At 41.4% G+C, this 11,949-nt stretch overlaps 1 protein-coding gene across 1 annotated transcript in view; it reads left to right on the top strand.

The window, feature by feature from the left end:
* Positions 1-483: 483 nt before the first annotated feature.
* LOC111875426 (semaphorin-2A) overlaps positions 484-11,949 on the top strand; it is a gene marked incomplete at its 5' end in the record, with an annotated part of 143,794 nt that continues 132,328 nt past the window's right edge. Inside the window, 1 exon segment of the mRNA XM_023871670.2 lies at positions 484-546. Coding sequence (XP_023727438.2) covers positions 484-546 — 63 coding nt within the window.

Raw genomic sequence — 11,949 nt, 5'->3', positions numbered from 1 at the left:
CCCAGGCCATGAAAGTTTGACGTCTTATCCCGCTATATACGGATTTAATATACGCAAAATTAGACTGATACATAAATTCGAAACATAACTGGGATTAATGCCCGTATCCATGTTTCATCTCCCTAACTACTTGCCCGATTCCGCTGTAATTTGTTATGGTGGATAGGATGAACGTTATTCCGTTGGTTCGTATCAGTGCGGTATAATTTCTACTTTACATGAAGCACAAATCGAACTTCGCTACATATAAAACAAAAACAAACTCCATGGCCTGTAGTCCGCAAGCGAACTATACCGATCGAGCGACGGCAGCCTGTTGACGAAGTTAGTGCCAACTTTTGCAGATAGAGGGTGTTACGTGGTCAGCGCAAAGAATCTTATATTCCCTGCCCTATTCTCTTATACCTCGCTGTATCAATTGTGCTGCTGAAAGTTGTTCATCACATTCTCTTGGTTTAATATATTTTCTTCTGTCTGTTTCAGCGGGACTCGTTGAGCTTAGAACCAAGCAATGTTGCCAATTGCGTGTCCAAAGGGAAGTCAGAGGTGAGTTCTGTTTTCTTCTTTTCAAGTTTTTGCGGATTGGGACGCCTGACCTGTTCCGACAGAGAATTAATTCAGAGAGCAGTGAATCATTCAGTGATTGGTAGGATGCTCTTGATGTGGGATCGGTTTATCTGCACAGTACAAAACAACACAAACGGGAATGGAATACGTGTATGCCCTGAGAAGGTGTCGCACCCGCGACCGTGATGATCGAACTGTCTTACGCGCCATTTACCATGAGGCTGCTTTGATCGGCTTAATCAAATTTTCTCTCTTCATTGCTTCATTTCTTGTCTCGTCTCATTCAAGTTGACTGAAAAGGGGGGGGGTGAGGAGTTGATTATGGTGAAGAGATGGAATGTGTTTTCCGTAATGACCACTGAGATAAGATTCATTTGAAGCGAAGCAGTGGTGTGTCTAGGTCTACGTAACTACTGGACATGATACGTCTGATTTCATTCATTCATCAGTAATCTGTCAAGACGACAGGTCCACAGTCTCTTCCAAAACAATTCCTCCACTTAATGCGATCTAGAGCTTTCTCCTTCAAATGAGAATATCCTCTTCTGTCCCCAAGGTCATCCAGCATCTTCTTATGTCTTCTTGTCACTTCTATCCGCCCCTCTATCTTTCCTTCAATAACTTCCTTTAGAAGGCAGTTACTGCGTAAGATATGCCCCATCCAATTAGCCTTCCGTTTTCTTATTTCGTGTAGGATGATTTATAGAGAAAAAAAAATGTGGAGGAACAAGCCTACTCACAGTATATTGTCACGTTCTGGGTGTGTGCGTGATTTATAGACAGGTTTTGGATTGGATGATTGGATGTATTGTACTTATACATTCAACTCTTAACAAGTAATACAGTGCTATAGCTGATACACAGACTTTACAGTTTGCCATTACACACACACACACACATACCAGTGTCCTCAATCTTCACTAGTCGTATCCTGGCAACGGATTTCAACATAGTAGTTAAACCAGTCTTACTCTAACTGCAACACATATGAAGTCGTCTTTGTACAGCCTAATTCCTTTCTTGCAATTTCTTTTCTCAGACATCTTCGACTTCCGTCTCAAGAGACTGGCTCAGTTCTATCTCTCGGCTGCCTGATATCCTCGTTATATAGCCGCAGGGCGGCCTCCACAGAAAACACCGCTTTCTCTATTGTCGCATATTGATTCACTGCTGCAGATATGTGGGTTCCGCACCGTCATATAGCAACGAGCGTAATGCGAACCACAGAAAACACCGCTCTTCTATTGTTGCGCGCGTTCTCTTCTACGGGAACATGTTTACCGAGCCGTTACCTAGCAATGAACTATACCGGCTTTCAGGCGTCATGCCACAATATACTCAACTTCTTTAAAAATAAAAGATAGAAAAATGTTCCTAACAGTTTATTATCTGAAGCCAAAAACTGTTTTAGAAAATTTCTTCCATCTAGAGACTCAGAATTTTGTTTTTTAGATAATTCATAGAAAAGAGAAAGAGAACAGGAATTAGGATCACATTACTGTGTTTGCTGGCACACAGAGAACATATTGAACCTACTCGATATATGTATTCAGAGACCAGAATATTCCACGTCTAATAAAAATTGTATTTAACTTAGCGTTATCTGTGCCCACGTTCATTAGCTGTGGTGCAGCAAGGGCTCGCACTGTCACCAACTTACAGGCCTACACTCTAATTTCAGGTGAGGAAATGGAGGAAATAAAAAGAATAAAATATCAGGAAATACATATTTACGTGTATATGCCCTCCTCTTTGCAGTTGTGTTGTTTTGACGCCAAACTCGAAAAACAAATTTCTTCATTGAAAAGCTTTTAAATTTAGTCAGTTAATATGCAAATATTGGATGACGTTCTCCGTAAAAAATAAAACTAAATTATATTTCACAGTCGAGAATCTACAAGAAGTAAAATGTAATAGGCCTAATCTTTACAATTTTTAAGCCATAAGAAATCCAGGAATGCTAGAATAAAGGTTTTTTTATACCTCAGCTTTACTAGCAGTTTTATATGGGAATGAATAGTGGACAATGAAAGCAGACGATAAACTCGAATTACAGCTGTGAAATTTATGAAACGAGCAGCGAAAAACACTTGGACGAATAATAAAAGAGATTAAAACATATTAAGGGAATTAAATATAGGACCCATATTGCATAAAATTTCGAAATATAAAGCCAGGTCGAGTCAGTTTGTCGACGTAATGCAAAGAAACTGACTTCCGAAACAACTAAAATTTAGTATACCCCTTGTTGAAATTACAGTAGGAAATCGTTAAAAACAAGCAATAAAATATTTAGGATTAATAACTTGAAAAGCTTTGAAAATACGGGGCTGCATTTATGCTACAAACAAAACAAACTCCGTGGTTTTAGTCCTCAAGCGAACTATACCGACCGAGCGACCGCCGCTTGTCAACGAAGTTAGTGACTACTTTAGCGGATGGAGGGTGTCGCATGGTCGTGCCTACTTTAGCGGATGGAGGGTGTCGCATGGTCAGCGCAACAAATCCCCACGGCCGTTAATTTCCGTTTTCTAGACCGGAGCCGCTATTTCCTTGAAATAGCTCCCCAATTATCCTTACGACGCTGAGCGGACCTCGTTCCAGGCGCACTACTTCTCAGAAAATCTGGTAGCGCCGGGAATCGAACCCAGACCTCTGGATCTGTAACCAGGAACTCTGACCACTAGACCAAAGAGGCAGTGGCATTTATACTAAGATTATAAAATTTATAAACTAACAATGTCTGGCTGATATCTGTACTTCCCGTCTTGTTCAGCAGGTCTCACAGATCACTCTTCTATTGAGCCAGCCTTAAACAAAACAGAAACCTCCATGGCTTTAGTCGGCAAGCGAACTATACCTACCGACCGACCGCCTCTTGTCGGCGAAGTTAGAGCCAACTTTAGCGGATAGAGGGTGTCGCAAATTGAGCCAGTCTTTTATATATTAAAATGCTATTTTACTGAATATGCACACTGTGGAAAAAAAAATAAATTTGTTCGCGGCAAAAGTCGAGATTGCAGTACCGACTGAAACATAGAGACCGTTTTCACTGCTGCCCGGAGTTTACTCCCATTACCTACTACTGCTACATCTTTCCATTGAACACGTAACTAGGACGTGCGACCAAGCATTGTAAGCCTATAGGTCAGAAATCCCAAAGAACAAGGAACACAGGAAGACTGTTGAATAGCCGAATGAGGCCGAAATGGGCCAACTAGTGACCCGGCTTCCTGATTGGTGGATTATTCTTAATCTTCTTCATTGGCAAAACAGCCTCTTTCGAACAACAACCTTCCTTAGAAGATCGTCAGCCTTGCGTCCAACTCACAACCTGGACGACCAGGTGTCTCTTTTTGTATTCCTTAGTGACAGGGTTGTCCATTGCCACCAGGCAGCGAAGCCTTTCCTTTGCCTTCTACGACTCGCAGGGCTACAGTGGGGGTATTCTAACCCGCCTCCATAGGAGCCTTTATTATTATTATTATTATTATTATTCAACAAGCTGGAACGCATCCAGCAGAGGTTTGCGGCCCTATGTTTTAAACGTTTCTTTCCTAAAGTTCACTACAATTATTCTCTTGCTCTTGAGGAGTTAAAATTACATACTTTATGTACTAGGAGACATCGCCTTGATGCTCTCTTTCTTATTCAAGTTTATTTTGGCTCTAAATTCTGCCCTTCTGTCCTGGAAATTGTTGGTCTCCGAGTTCCTGCTCGGTATATCAGAGATTTTGCATTGTTCAATGTTTGCCCTTTATTTAAGAATTGTCCCTCTGCTAGATGCGCAGCAGCTGCTAATGTTGTCTGCAGGGAGGTTGACGTATTCGGAGCCAGGAATGTTCTACCCAAACAAATTTTAAATACAGTATAACTGTTAGTATTTTTATTATTTGCATGTTCAGTAAAGCAAAATGAATTACGTAATTTTCCTCAGAAAATCTATACTATTCAACTCTTAATTAAATATTAATGTTTCATTCCTCTATTCGTAATAGCACTTAGTTTAATGATAATGGAATTATTATTACTGTTATAATTATCACTTATTTGTTTGTTTACTTTTACTTTTATTATTATTATTTCTTCCAATTACTTAACTGTAATTTGTATTTGACTTTTAATAAGTTTGTATGTAATGTAATTCAGTCATCTACACTGTGCTGAGTCTGTAATTGGCCTTGCGGCTGTTGACTCGGCACATTAATAATAAAGAATTGAATTGAATTGAATTATTATTATTATTATTTGTTTACTTCTCTACATTAATGTGTTTTCCTCCAGTTCTTGCCTGTAATTTTACTTTGACTTTATGTTGTGTCTGTCCATAATGTATTTTCTTGTATCTACACTGTGCTGTCTGTAATTGGCCTTGTGGCTGTTGACTCGGCACGTAAATAATTGAAATTAATTATTATTATTATTATAGCAGCGTGGGGCCTTAGAGACTGCTCACGTTACTTTTCTTATTCTCACTACGATTATTTATTACCCCTTTCAGGGGTTTATGAGTGGAAGCCGTATGATGAATTGTATACAATTTTCTGTATGAAACAGGTTGACTTTAAGTTCAGAAATATGAACTTGGAGGTCGGTGGGCATGTGTGAATGTGTGAATGTGTGGGCATGTAAAAGTACCGTCTTCTGGGATATGGCGCCATGTGGATATTTTGTTAACCGACGTTTCGGAGGAACGTATCGCCTCCACCTGCTCACGCTGGTTCATCGCTCGCCCTGCAGACAATAAATTCCTCCAAAACGTCGGTTAACAAAATAATCTACACGGCGCCACATCCCAGAAGACGACATTCTTCATAGTCACCGCCGTGATGACCTCAAATCTTACTTGTGGGCATATAATTTTAAGTTATTGGACCTACAGTACACTTCTTGCATGAAAACAGGTCTTCATTAGGTCGGGCTCCGACCGGACCACGGATATCTTCAATATTCCACTTCTCTGCGAGATTATTTTCATATCTACATGAATTCTGTGCTTCTTGCGGCTGCAAATTTATATTAACTAGAGGGACCGCGTGTGAAATAGAAGCACAGTCTAGAGGTGTAATTTAAAATGCAATTCCTTTCCGGAAACGTGATATGAATTCTCTTTTATTTTTAAAACTTATTTTCGTTCCCAGACCCAGCGCTACAAAATTTAAGAAGACTACTACATCTTGCAACTTTGGGTGGTCTAGGGTATTTTGTTCATATCAGATGGCCTTGGGGTCGACTCAGCCTCTAACAAAAATGAATACGAGGAATATTCTTGGGATGTTCTTCAGGATAAAGGGCGGCCGGCGCGTAAGGCTGGCAAACTTGCCGCCATCTATTTGACGATTGTCTGGAAAATGTGGGGACCTCAACTTCTCACAACCCTATGGGCCTTCACGGCCTGTTACAGGGATAGCTTTACTTTTTTTACTTTACATATCAGATTGTAGGATGTGACTTATCTTTTTGAGCGAACTTTTATTTTGTTTACTGTTTCAGCTATTGCCGTGTTGCCGATTTACGACCCATTCAAGTTGCTTCATTGTGCTTATATTGTTTGTCACTTACTGAAACTATTCCAGAAAATAATTTTCAGCTGCAAGAAATATCTCCGTTGTAAAGGTTTCTCTTACTGAGAACGATCCTACAGGCTTATCCTCGTCCAGAAATGTCATTAGTAAAATTCCTGACCTTGATTTTCCTAACATTTCTTGTTTTAAACCTCTCTCTCTATCTCTCTTTATCTCTCTTTCGAGTCTCAATTGGATTTTTCCTTCTCTCTATTTTTTTTATTTTTCTGATGGGGTGAGTGAGTGAGCCCACTGGGCACTGCGTCCACTGTTTGGCCTATTGTACCAGCTCCAGATGATAGGTGAGGGTGATTGTGGAGCAACTGGTGGAATGCAGATTGGCAGGGGAAACCGAAGTACTCGGAGAAAACCTGCCCCAGTGGTACTTATCCACCACAAATCCTACATGACCTGACCCGGGCTCTAACGCGGGACCACAGCGTTCGGAAGCCGGCGAATCACCGCCTGAGCTATGACACGGCCCGTTTTTCTTCTCTTATCCTTATTCTCCTTCCTCTCCTCTTTTCTGTATATTCTTTTCTGACCTGTTCTCTTCTTCCTTCTACATGTTCTTAGCTATACGTTCACTGGTAGATTTTATCATCTGTTTTAATTCATACTACGAATACAGTGTGCCCCAAAAGTCAGTTAACTTAAAACATTCTGTCATATTAACGGGAATGTTCAGATTTGACTCCTGCAAGTCCCGTTTCTTCATTGAGAGATGGTCTTCCACTTCGAGATTCATCTTTGAGGTTTGTCTGTCCACAAGGAAATCGCCTCTTCAACCTGACCTCTGTGCCATATGATGGTACACCTTTCTGATACACAGCGGTCATCTGGGCATGGATTACCCTGGCAGACCTCCCTTGCAAATGCAGGAACCATATCACAGCGCGAGCCTCCACTTTCTGAACCAACGTCGCCATTTTGCTTCTGTCCCTCCAGTGGCTCCCTCTGTGAGCTTGGCACGGGAAATTTTGACTTTTCGGCAAGCTCATGAAATGGGCTATCTCCTCTGTAGAACAAAATTTTGGTACTGTGATTTTCTCATGGCGATAATTAAAACATTATGACTTCCCCAGGTATATAAATTTATTTGTTGTGTCGCTCTGTCTTATTTTTTTTTTGGGGGGGGCTCACTTCGGCTTCGCTCGGCGCATCACGCCTGGCGGGGGGGAGGGGCGTCATCCATAGCTCAACATGTCACACTGCCCCCTCCTTAAGGCTGTTCGTCTCGAATAGCCTAACGGTGCACCCCCGTTCCTTTTCCGTCCCGTAGCTGTGCTTGCAGTGTCTCCTGTTGTTTCGGCTACTCTTCTTGCAGCGACTATTCTTCGTCCGTTACAGTATTTATTGTCTGTAGGTATTGGACGAGATTAAGTACGCATAAATTGTCATTTAAATATCAATGAATTAATATCTTCTTAAGCCGAAATTTATGTACAAAACCAGCTTTTAAAGGAGTTGTAAAATTCTACAGAGACAAAGTAAACGATCCATCTTGGTTACCAAGAAACGTTACTCATATCAGTAGGTGCATTAGGAGGGCGCACTAGATATATGAGCATGCAATTCGTATTAGACTGAAAAGCACAAGCAGAGCGGAGCTGTCTTCTTGTGACTTTTTTAAAGGAATGTGACAGTGGTTGATTTATTACTGCACAACAAACCCGGGCAGATAGAATGCTATCAGTTTTTCACATTGACTGAAGATACTTATGGATCTACTGAAATACATGAAATAACTCTATAAATCAATTGGGACACGATATGCAAAACTATGATCGGCATTCTCAGACGTTGAGATGCATTTGAATTTCTAGACGTTTCTATTTTTATATATATATATAAAGCTAAAGCTATCCCTAACAGGCCGTGAAGGCCCGTAGAATTGTGAGAGGTCGAAGCTCCCACATTTTCTCTAGACAATCGGCTCACAGATGGCGGTAAGGTTGTCAGCCTTCCGCGTCGGCCGCTCTTTATCCCCTAAAAAGTTTCCAGGTGCTCATTTCTGTTAGAGACTGAGTCGACCCCAGGGGCATAGTGCGGCTGAAAGGATTATATAAATTGAAAAATTTCAATAATCTCATCNGCGGTAAGGTTGTCAGCCTTCCGCGTCGGCCGCTCTTTATCCCCTAAAAAGTTTCCAGGTACTCATTTCTGAGTCAACCCCAGGGGCATAGTGCGGCTGAAAGGATTATATAAATTGAAAAATTTCAATAATCTCATCGGGAATCTAACCCACGACCTTCCGGCTTGTAGCATAGTGCCTCAACCAACTACGTTACCGCGCGCCCGTCTCTAATTATATGCGGCTTTAATAAGTGACCATAGCACATTCGTGTACTACAGGGTATAAAATGTGCATACCATTCAATGTCTGAATTATAACTTACCATTTTTTTTTGGATGCACTACTGTTTCCCGTATAATAGTTCTTATGCATAAGAAAGTAAAGCTTGACATGTGTTCGTAATGTTAATAATATTTTAACAACGACGCAATAGGTTTGAAGTTTGCTGATCGTATTTTGTTTCTCCGACCTCTCTCTCATAGTGTAAACACAAACTTAGGTTCGTTGGATATAAGAGATTCCCCATAAAAACAATCAAGGACATTGATAATAATAACAATAATAATAAACTTACGCAAGAACTTAGGCTTTCTTAATCTCAAACCCCATATCACTAGTTTCTATGGAAGAAGAATTGTGAGACCTCTAGTTTATTTATTTGTAGTTTGTTTAAAGATGCTGGCAGTAGCTCAGACATTGTAGCTTCGAATGTTCGGATGATAATAATGAACTTTGGAAGGTTTGAAAAGAAGATAACGTGACCTATTTAAGTTAAGAACATTTTCTTGAAGTATCTGAGGATAACTACGAAAGGCCTCAAGATAGTCAATGTCCCGCTCAAGATTCGAACCGGACACTTTATGAATAAAAGTTAGGAGCCTTACCGCTTGAAGTAACCAGCTTGGTGTCATTAAGTTGAATGATGACTTATTAACACAGTAAATTGCTTTTAATATAGAGCTTTTCATAACAATGGTTGGCAAACCTGCTGTGAACTCCTGTCATGTTTGATATGGATGATAGTGAGGGTTGCTCTTTAATGTTTAGTCTCGGTTTCGATGTCATAATTCTCTTCAGCAGGGACACGTGGTGACATGGCCCCCCTCCCTCATAAATACTAAACCCCTGCATAGATTATAACACACAGCTGACTGTGTCCTTCGCATGTGTGGCAGCCATTTGTTTGAAATGTCATTTGCTAACCCTCTCTCTCATGCTACCTTGTTTTTGCTTGATTCTTACTTTAGCTTTCCTTTTGTCCCCCCTGTAGTTGTCAAGATCAGGGAACGGTTCGCTGAAGAAAGGGTTTATGCAGTCGTCTACAAAATGTCATCTTCTGATGTGGTAATACATGACTGTTTTGGTTTCCTTGACAGTTCTGCAGTTGCGAGCTCTAGCTGGAATTTTAATAGATAGTTGCTCGTTATCATTGCGAGAAAAATATCCGTAGGTGCCCCTCAGTTCAGTAGTAAAATTAAAGCGGAACACGCGCCACCAGGTTGTTACATCTGTCTCAGATTTATGTTGCCAGTTATTGAGAATGTACTTTCGATCTATCTCTGCCACCAGCTAATGATCTTCATACTGTGCAGGGTAATGTATAGCAAATAATAATGTGGGTGACTGATATAGCTAGCAAGCTGTGTACTAATTGAAGAACTCACTAAATAACTGACTAACTAAGAGTTATGCCGATCACAGTGGCCGCACGGTCTAAGGCATGAACTGTGTTCGCTCTCTCGGAAGCTGGGGTCGTGGATTCGAATCCCAATCGAGGCATGGATGTCTGTGTATGCGTTTATTCTGTGTCTATGTTGTCTTATGTGTAGGTGGAGGCCTTGCGACTGGCTGATCCCCCGTCTAAGTAGTTCTACCTGCTGTATAGGATCAAGAAACTGAAAAAAATGAGGCCAAGGTCCAACAAAGGGCTCTAGAATCATAATAATATCAACAATAACTAAGAGTTATGCCTTCAGGGATATAACGCCTTGTGGTCCCGTTGAAAATCAACTTATGTTTCGGAGGAACAAGTCGCCTCCATCTTGAAGGTTGAAGAGTGAACCAAGCAAGAAACCAGCATGAAATGGAATTATTCTTGAAGATATAAACTCTTCATAACCACCGCTGTGAGAACCTCAAATCTTGCAACGTGCTAACTCCATGATAAGCGTACAGGGTATTTCTTGAAAAGCTAATAGTCATCTTGCCAAGAAATATCACTATTTTAACGAACTCGAAGGTTTATTTACTGTGTTCGCAAAATCCCGCCATTGGAGCCTCTTGCGAGTCTGTTGAATCCAGTTCCTATCTTCACATCGCAATCCTCAGATATCAGTTTGAGTATTATCCTCCATCTGTTCCCATGTTCGTGTTTGTATCAATTTCATTTACTGAACACTGTTACAAGTCTGTGGACATTTGTGACATTTCGTACCTGCTGCCGTCTTATGGCGAGTATTTGTTATACCCACGCCCAACATGGAGACCCACCCGTCGGCTGTCCGCGACTGGTTCGCGGCTGTCCTCCATGTCTGGAGACCGCAAGCAGAGATCTCACAGTGCCAAGGTGACGTTGGACCACTCGACAATAAGGCCGTAACTAATGAAAAAGAAATATATATTGTCACGATTTAGGAGGTTGTGCGTGACTTATAGACGGGGTTTANCAATTTCATTTACTGAACACTGTTACAAGTCTGTGGACATTTGTGACATTTCGTACCAGCTGCCGTCTTATGGCGAGTATTTGTTATACCCACGCCCAACATGGAGACCCACCCGTCGGCTGTCCGCGACTGGTTCGCGGCTGTCCTCCATGTCTGGAGACCGCAAGCAGAGATCTCACAGTGCCAAGGTGACGTTGGACCACTCGACAATAAGGCAGTAACTAATGAAAGAAGAAATATATATTGTCACGATTTAGGAGGTTGTACATGACTTATAGACGGGGTTTGGATTGGATGATTGGATTAATTGACACCTTGTACATTCATCTCGGAACTTCAACTACGTACAGCGCTACCGCTGTTCATACACACTTTACATTTCACCGTTGCACACATACTAGGGTTCTCAGTTTTCACTACTCGTATCCTGGAAACGGATTTATAATGGTCTCACATATGAAGTCTTCTTTGCACAGTCTTATTCCTTTGTTGCCATTTCTTGTCAGTCACTTTCGACTGCCATCTCCAGAACTCGACCCATTTCTGTGCTGCAACTGCCAGTTTCGGAATCGGCCCACTTCTAATTCTAGCTGCGTGAGATCCTCGTTATATAGCCTCGGGGTGGATCCACAGAAAACACCGCTTCCTCTATCGTTGCGAAGGCGTATTTACAACGCTGTTGCATAACAACGGAAGCTATTAGATTGCTGCTTGCGTTTTCGTTGCAGCGGGAATGTATTTACCGAGCAGTTGGATAGCAGTGGACGTCTCCTCAGATTTCATTATTCCTGCTTTCGGGAGTCATGTCACAATATTTTATGATACTACTAGAATACCGAAAATAACGGCCTTGGGAATTCGTTGCGCTGACCACGCGACACCTTCTAGCCGCTAAAGTTGGCACTAACTTCGCCGACAAGCCGCGGTCGCTCGGTCGGTATAGTTCGCTTGCGGTCGTAAACCACGGAGTTTTTTTATATAAGAAAGCGGAAAATATAATGCGGTCACATCTACAATTACACTACTTCCACTAGAAATTAGTTTTATCCTTCGGCTAATATACATAACCGAACCA

The sequence above is a fragment of the Cryptotermes secundus genome, unplaced genomic scaffold (assembly GCF_002891405.2).
Source record: "Cryptotermes secundus unplaced genomic scaffold, Csec_1.0 scaffold115, whole genome shotgun sequence".
Lineage (NCBI taxonomy): Eukaryota > Metazoa > Arthropoda > Insecta > Blattodea > Kalotermitidae > Cryptotermes > Cryptotermes secundus.
Note: the sequence above shows the minus strand (reverse complement) of the source record. Positions and strands in the feature narration are given on the sequence as shown.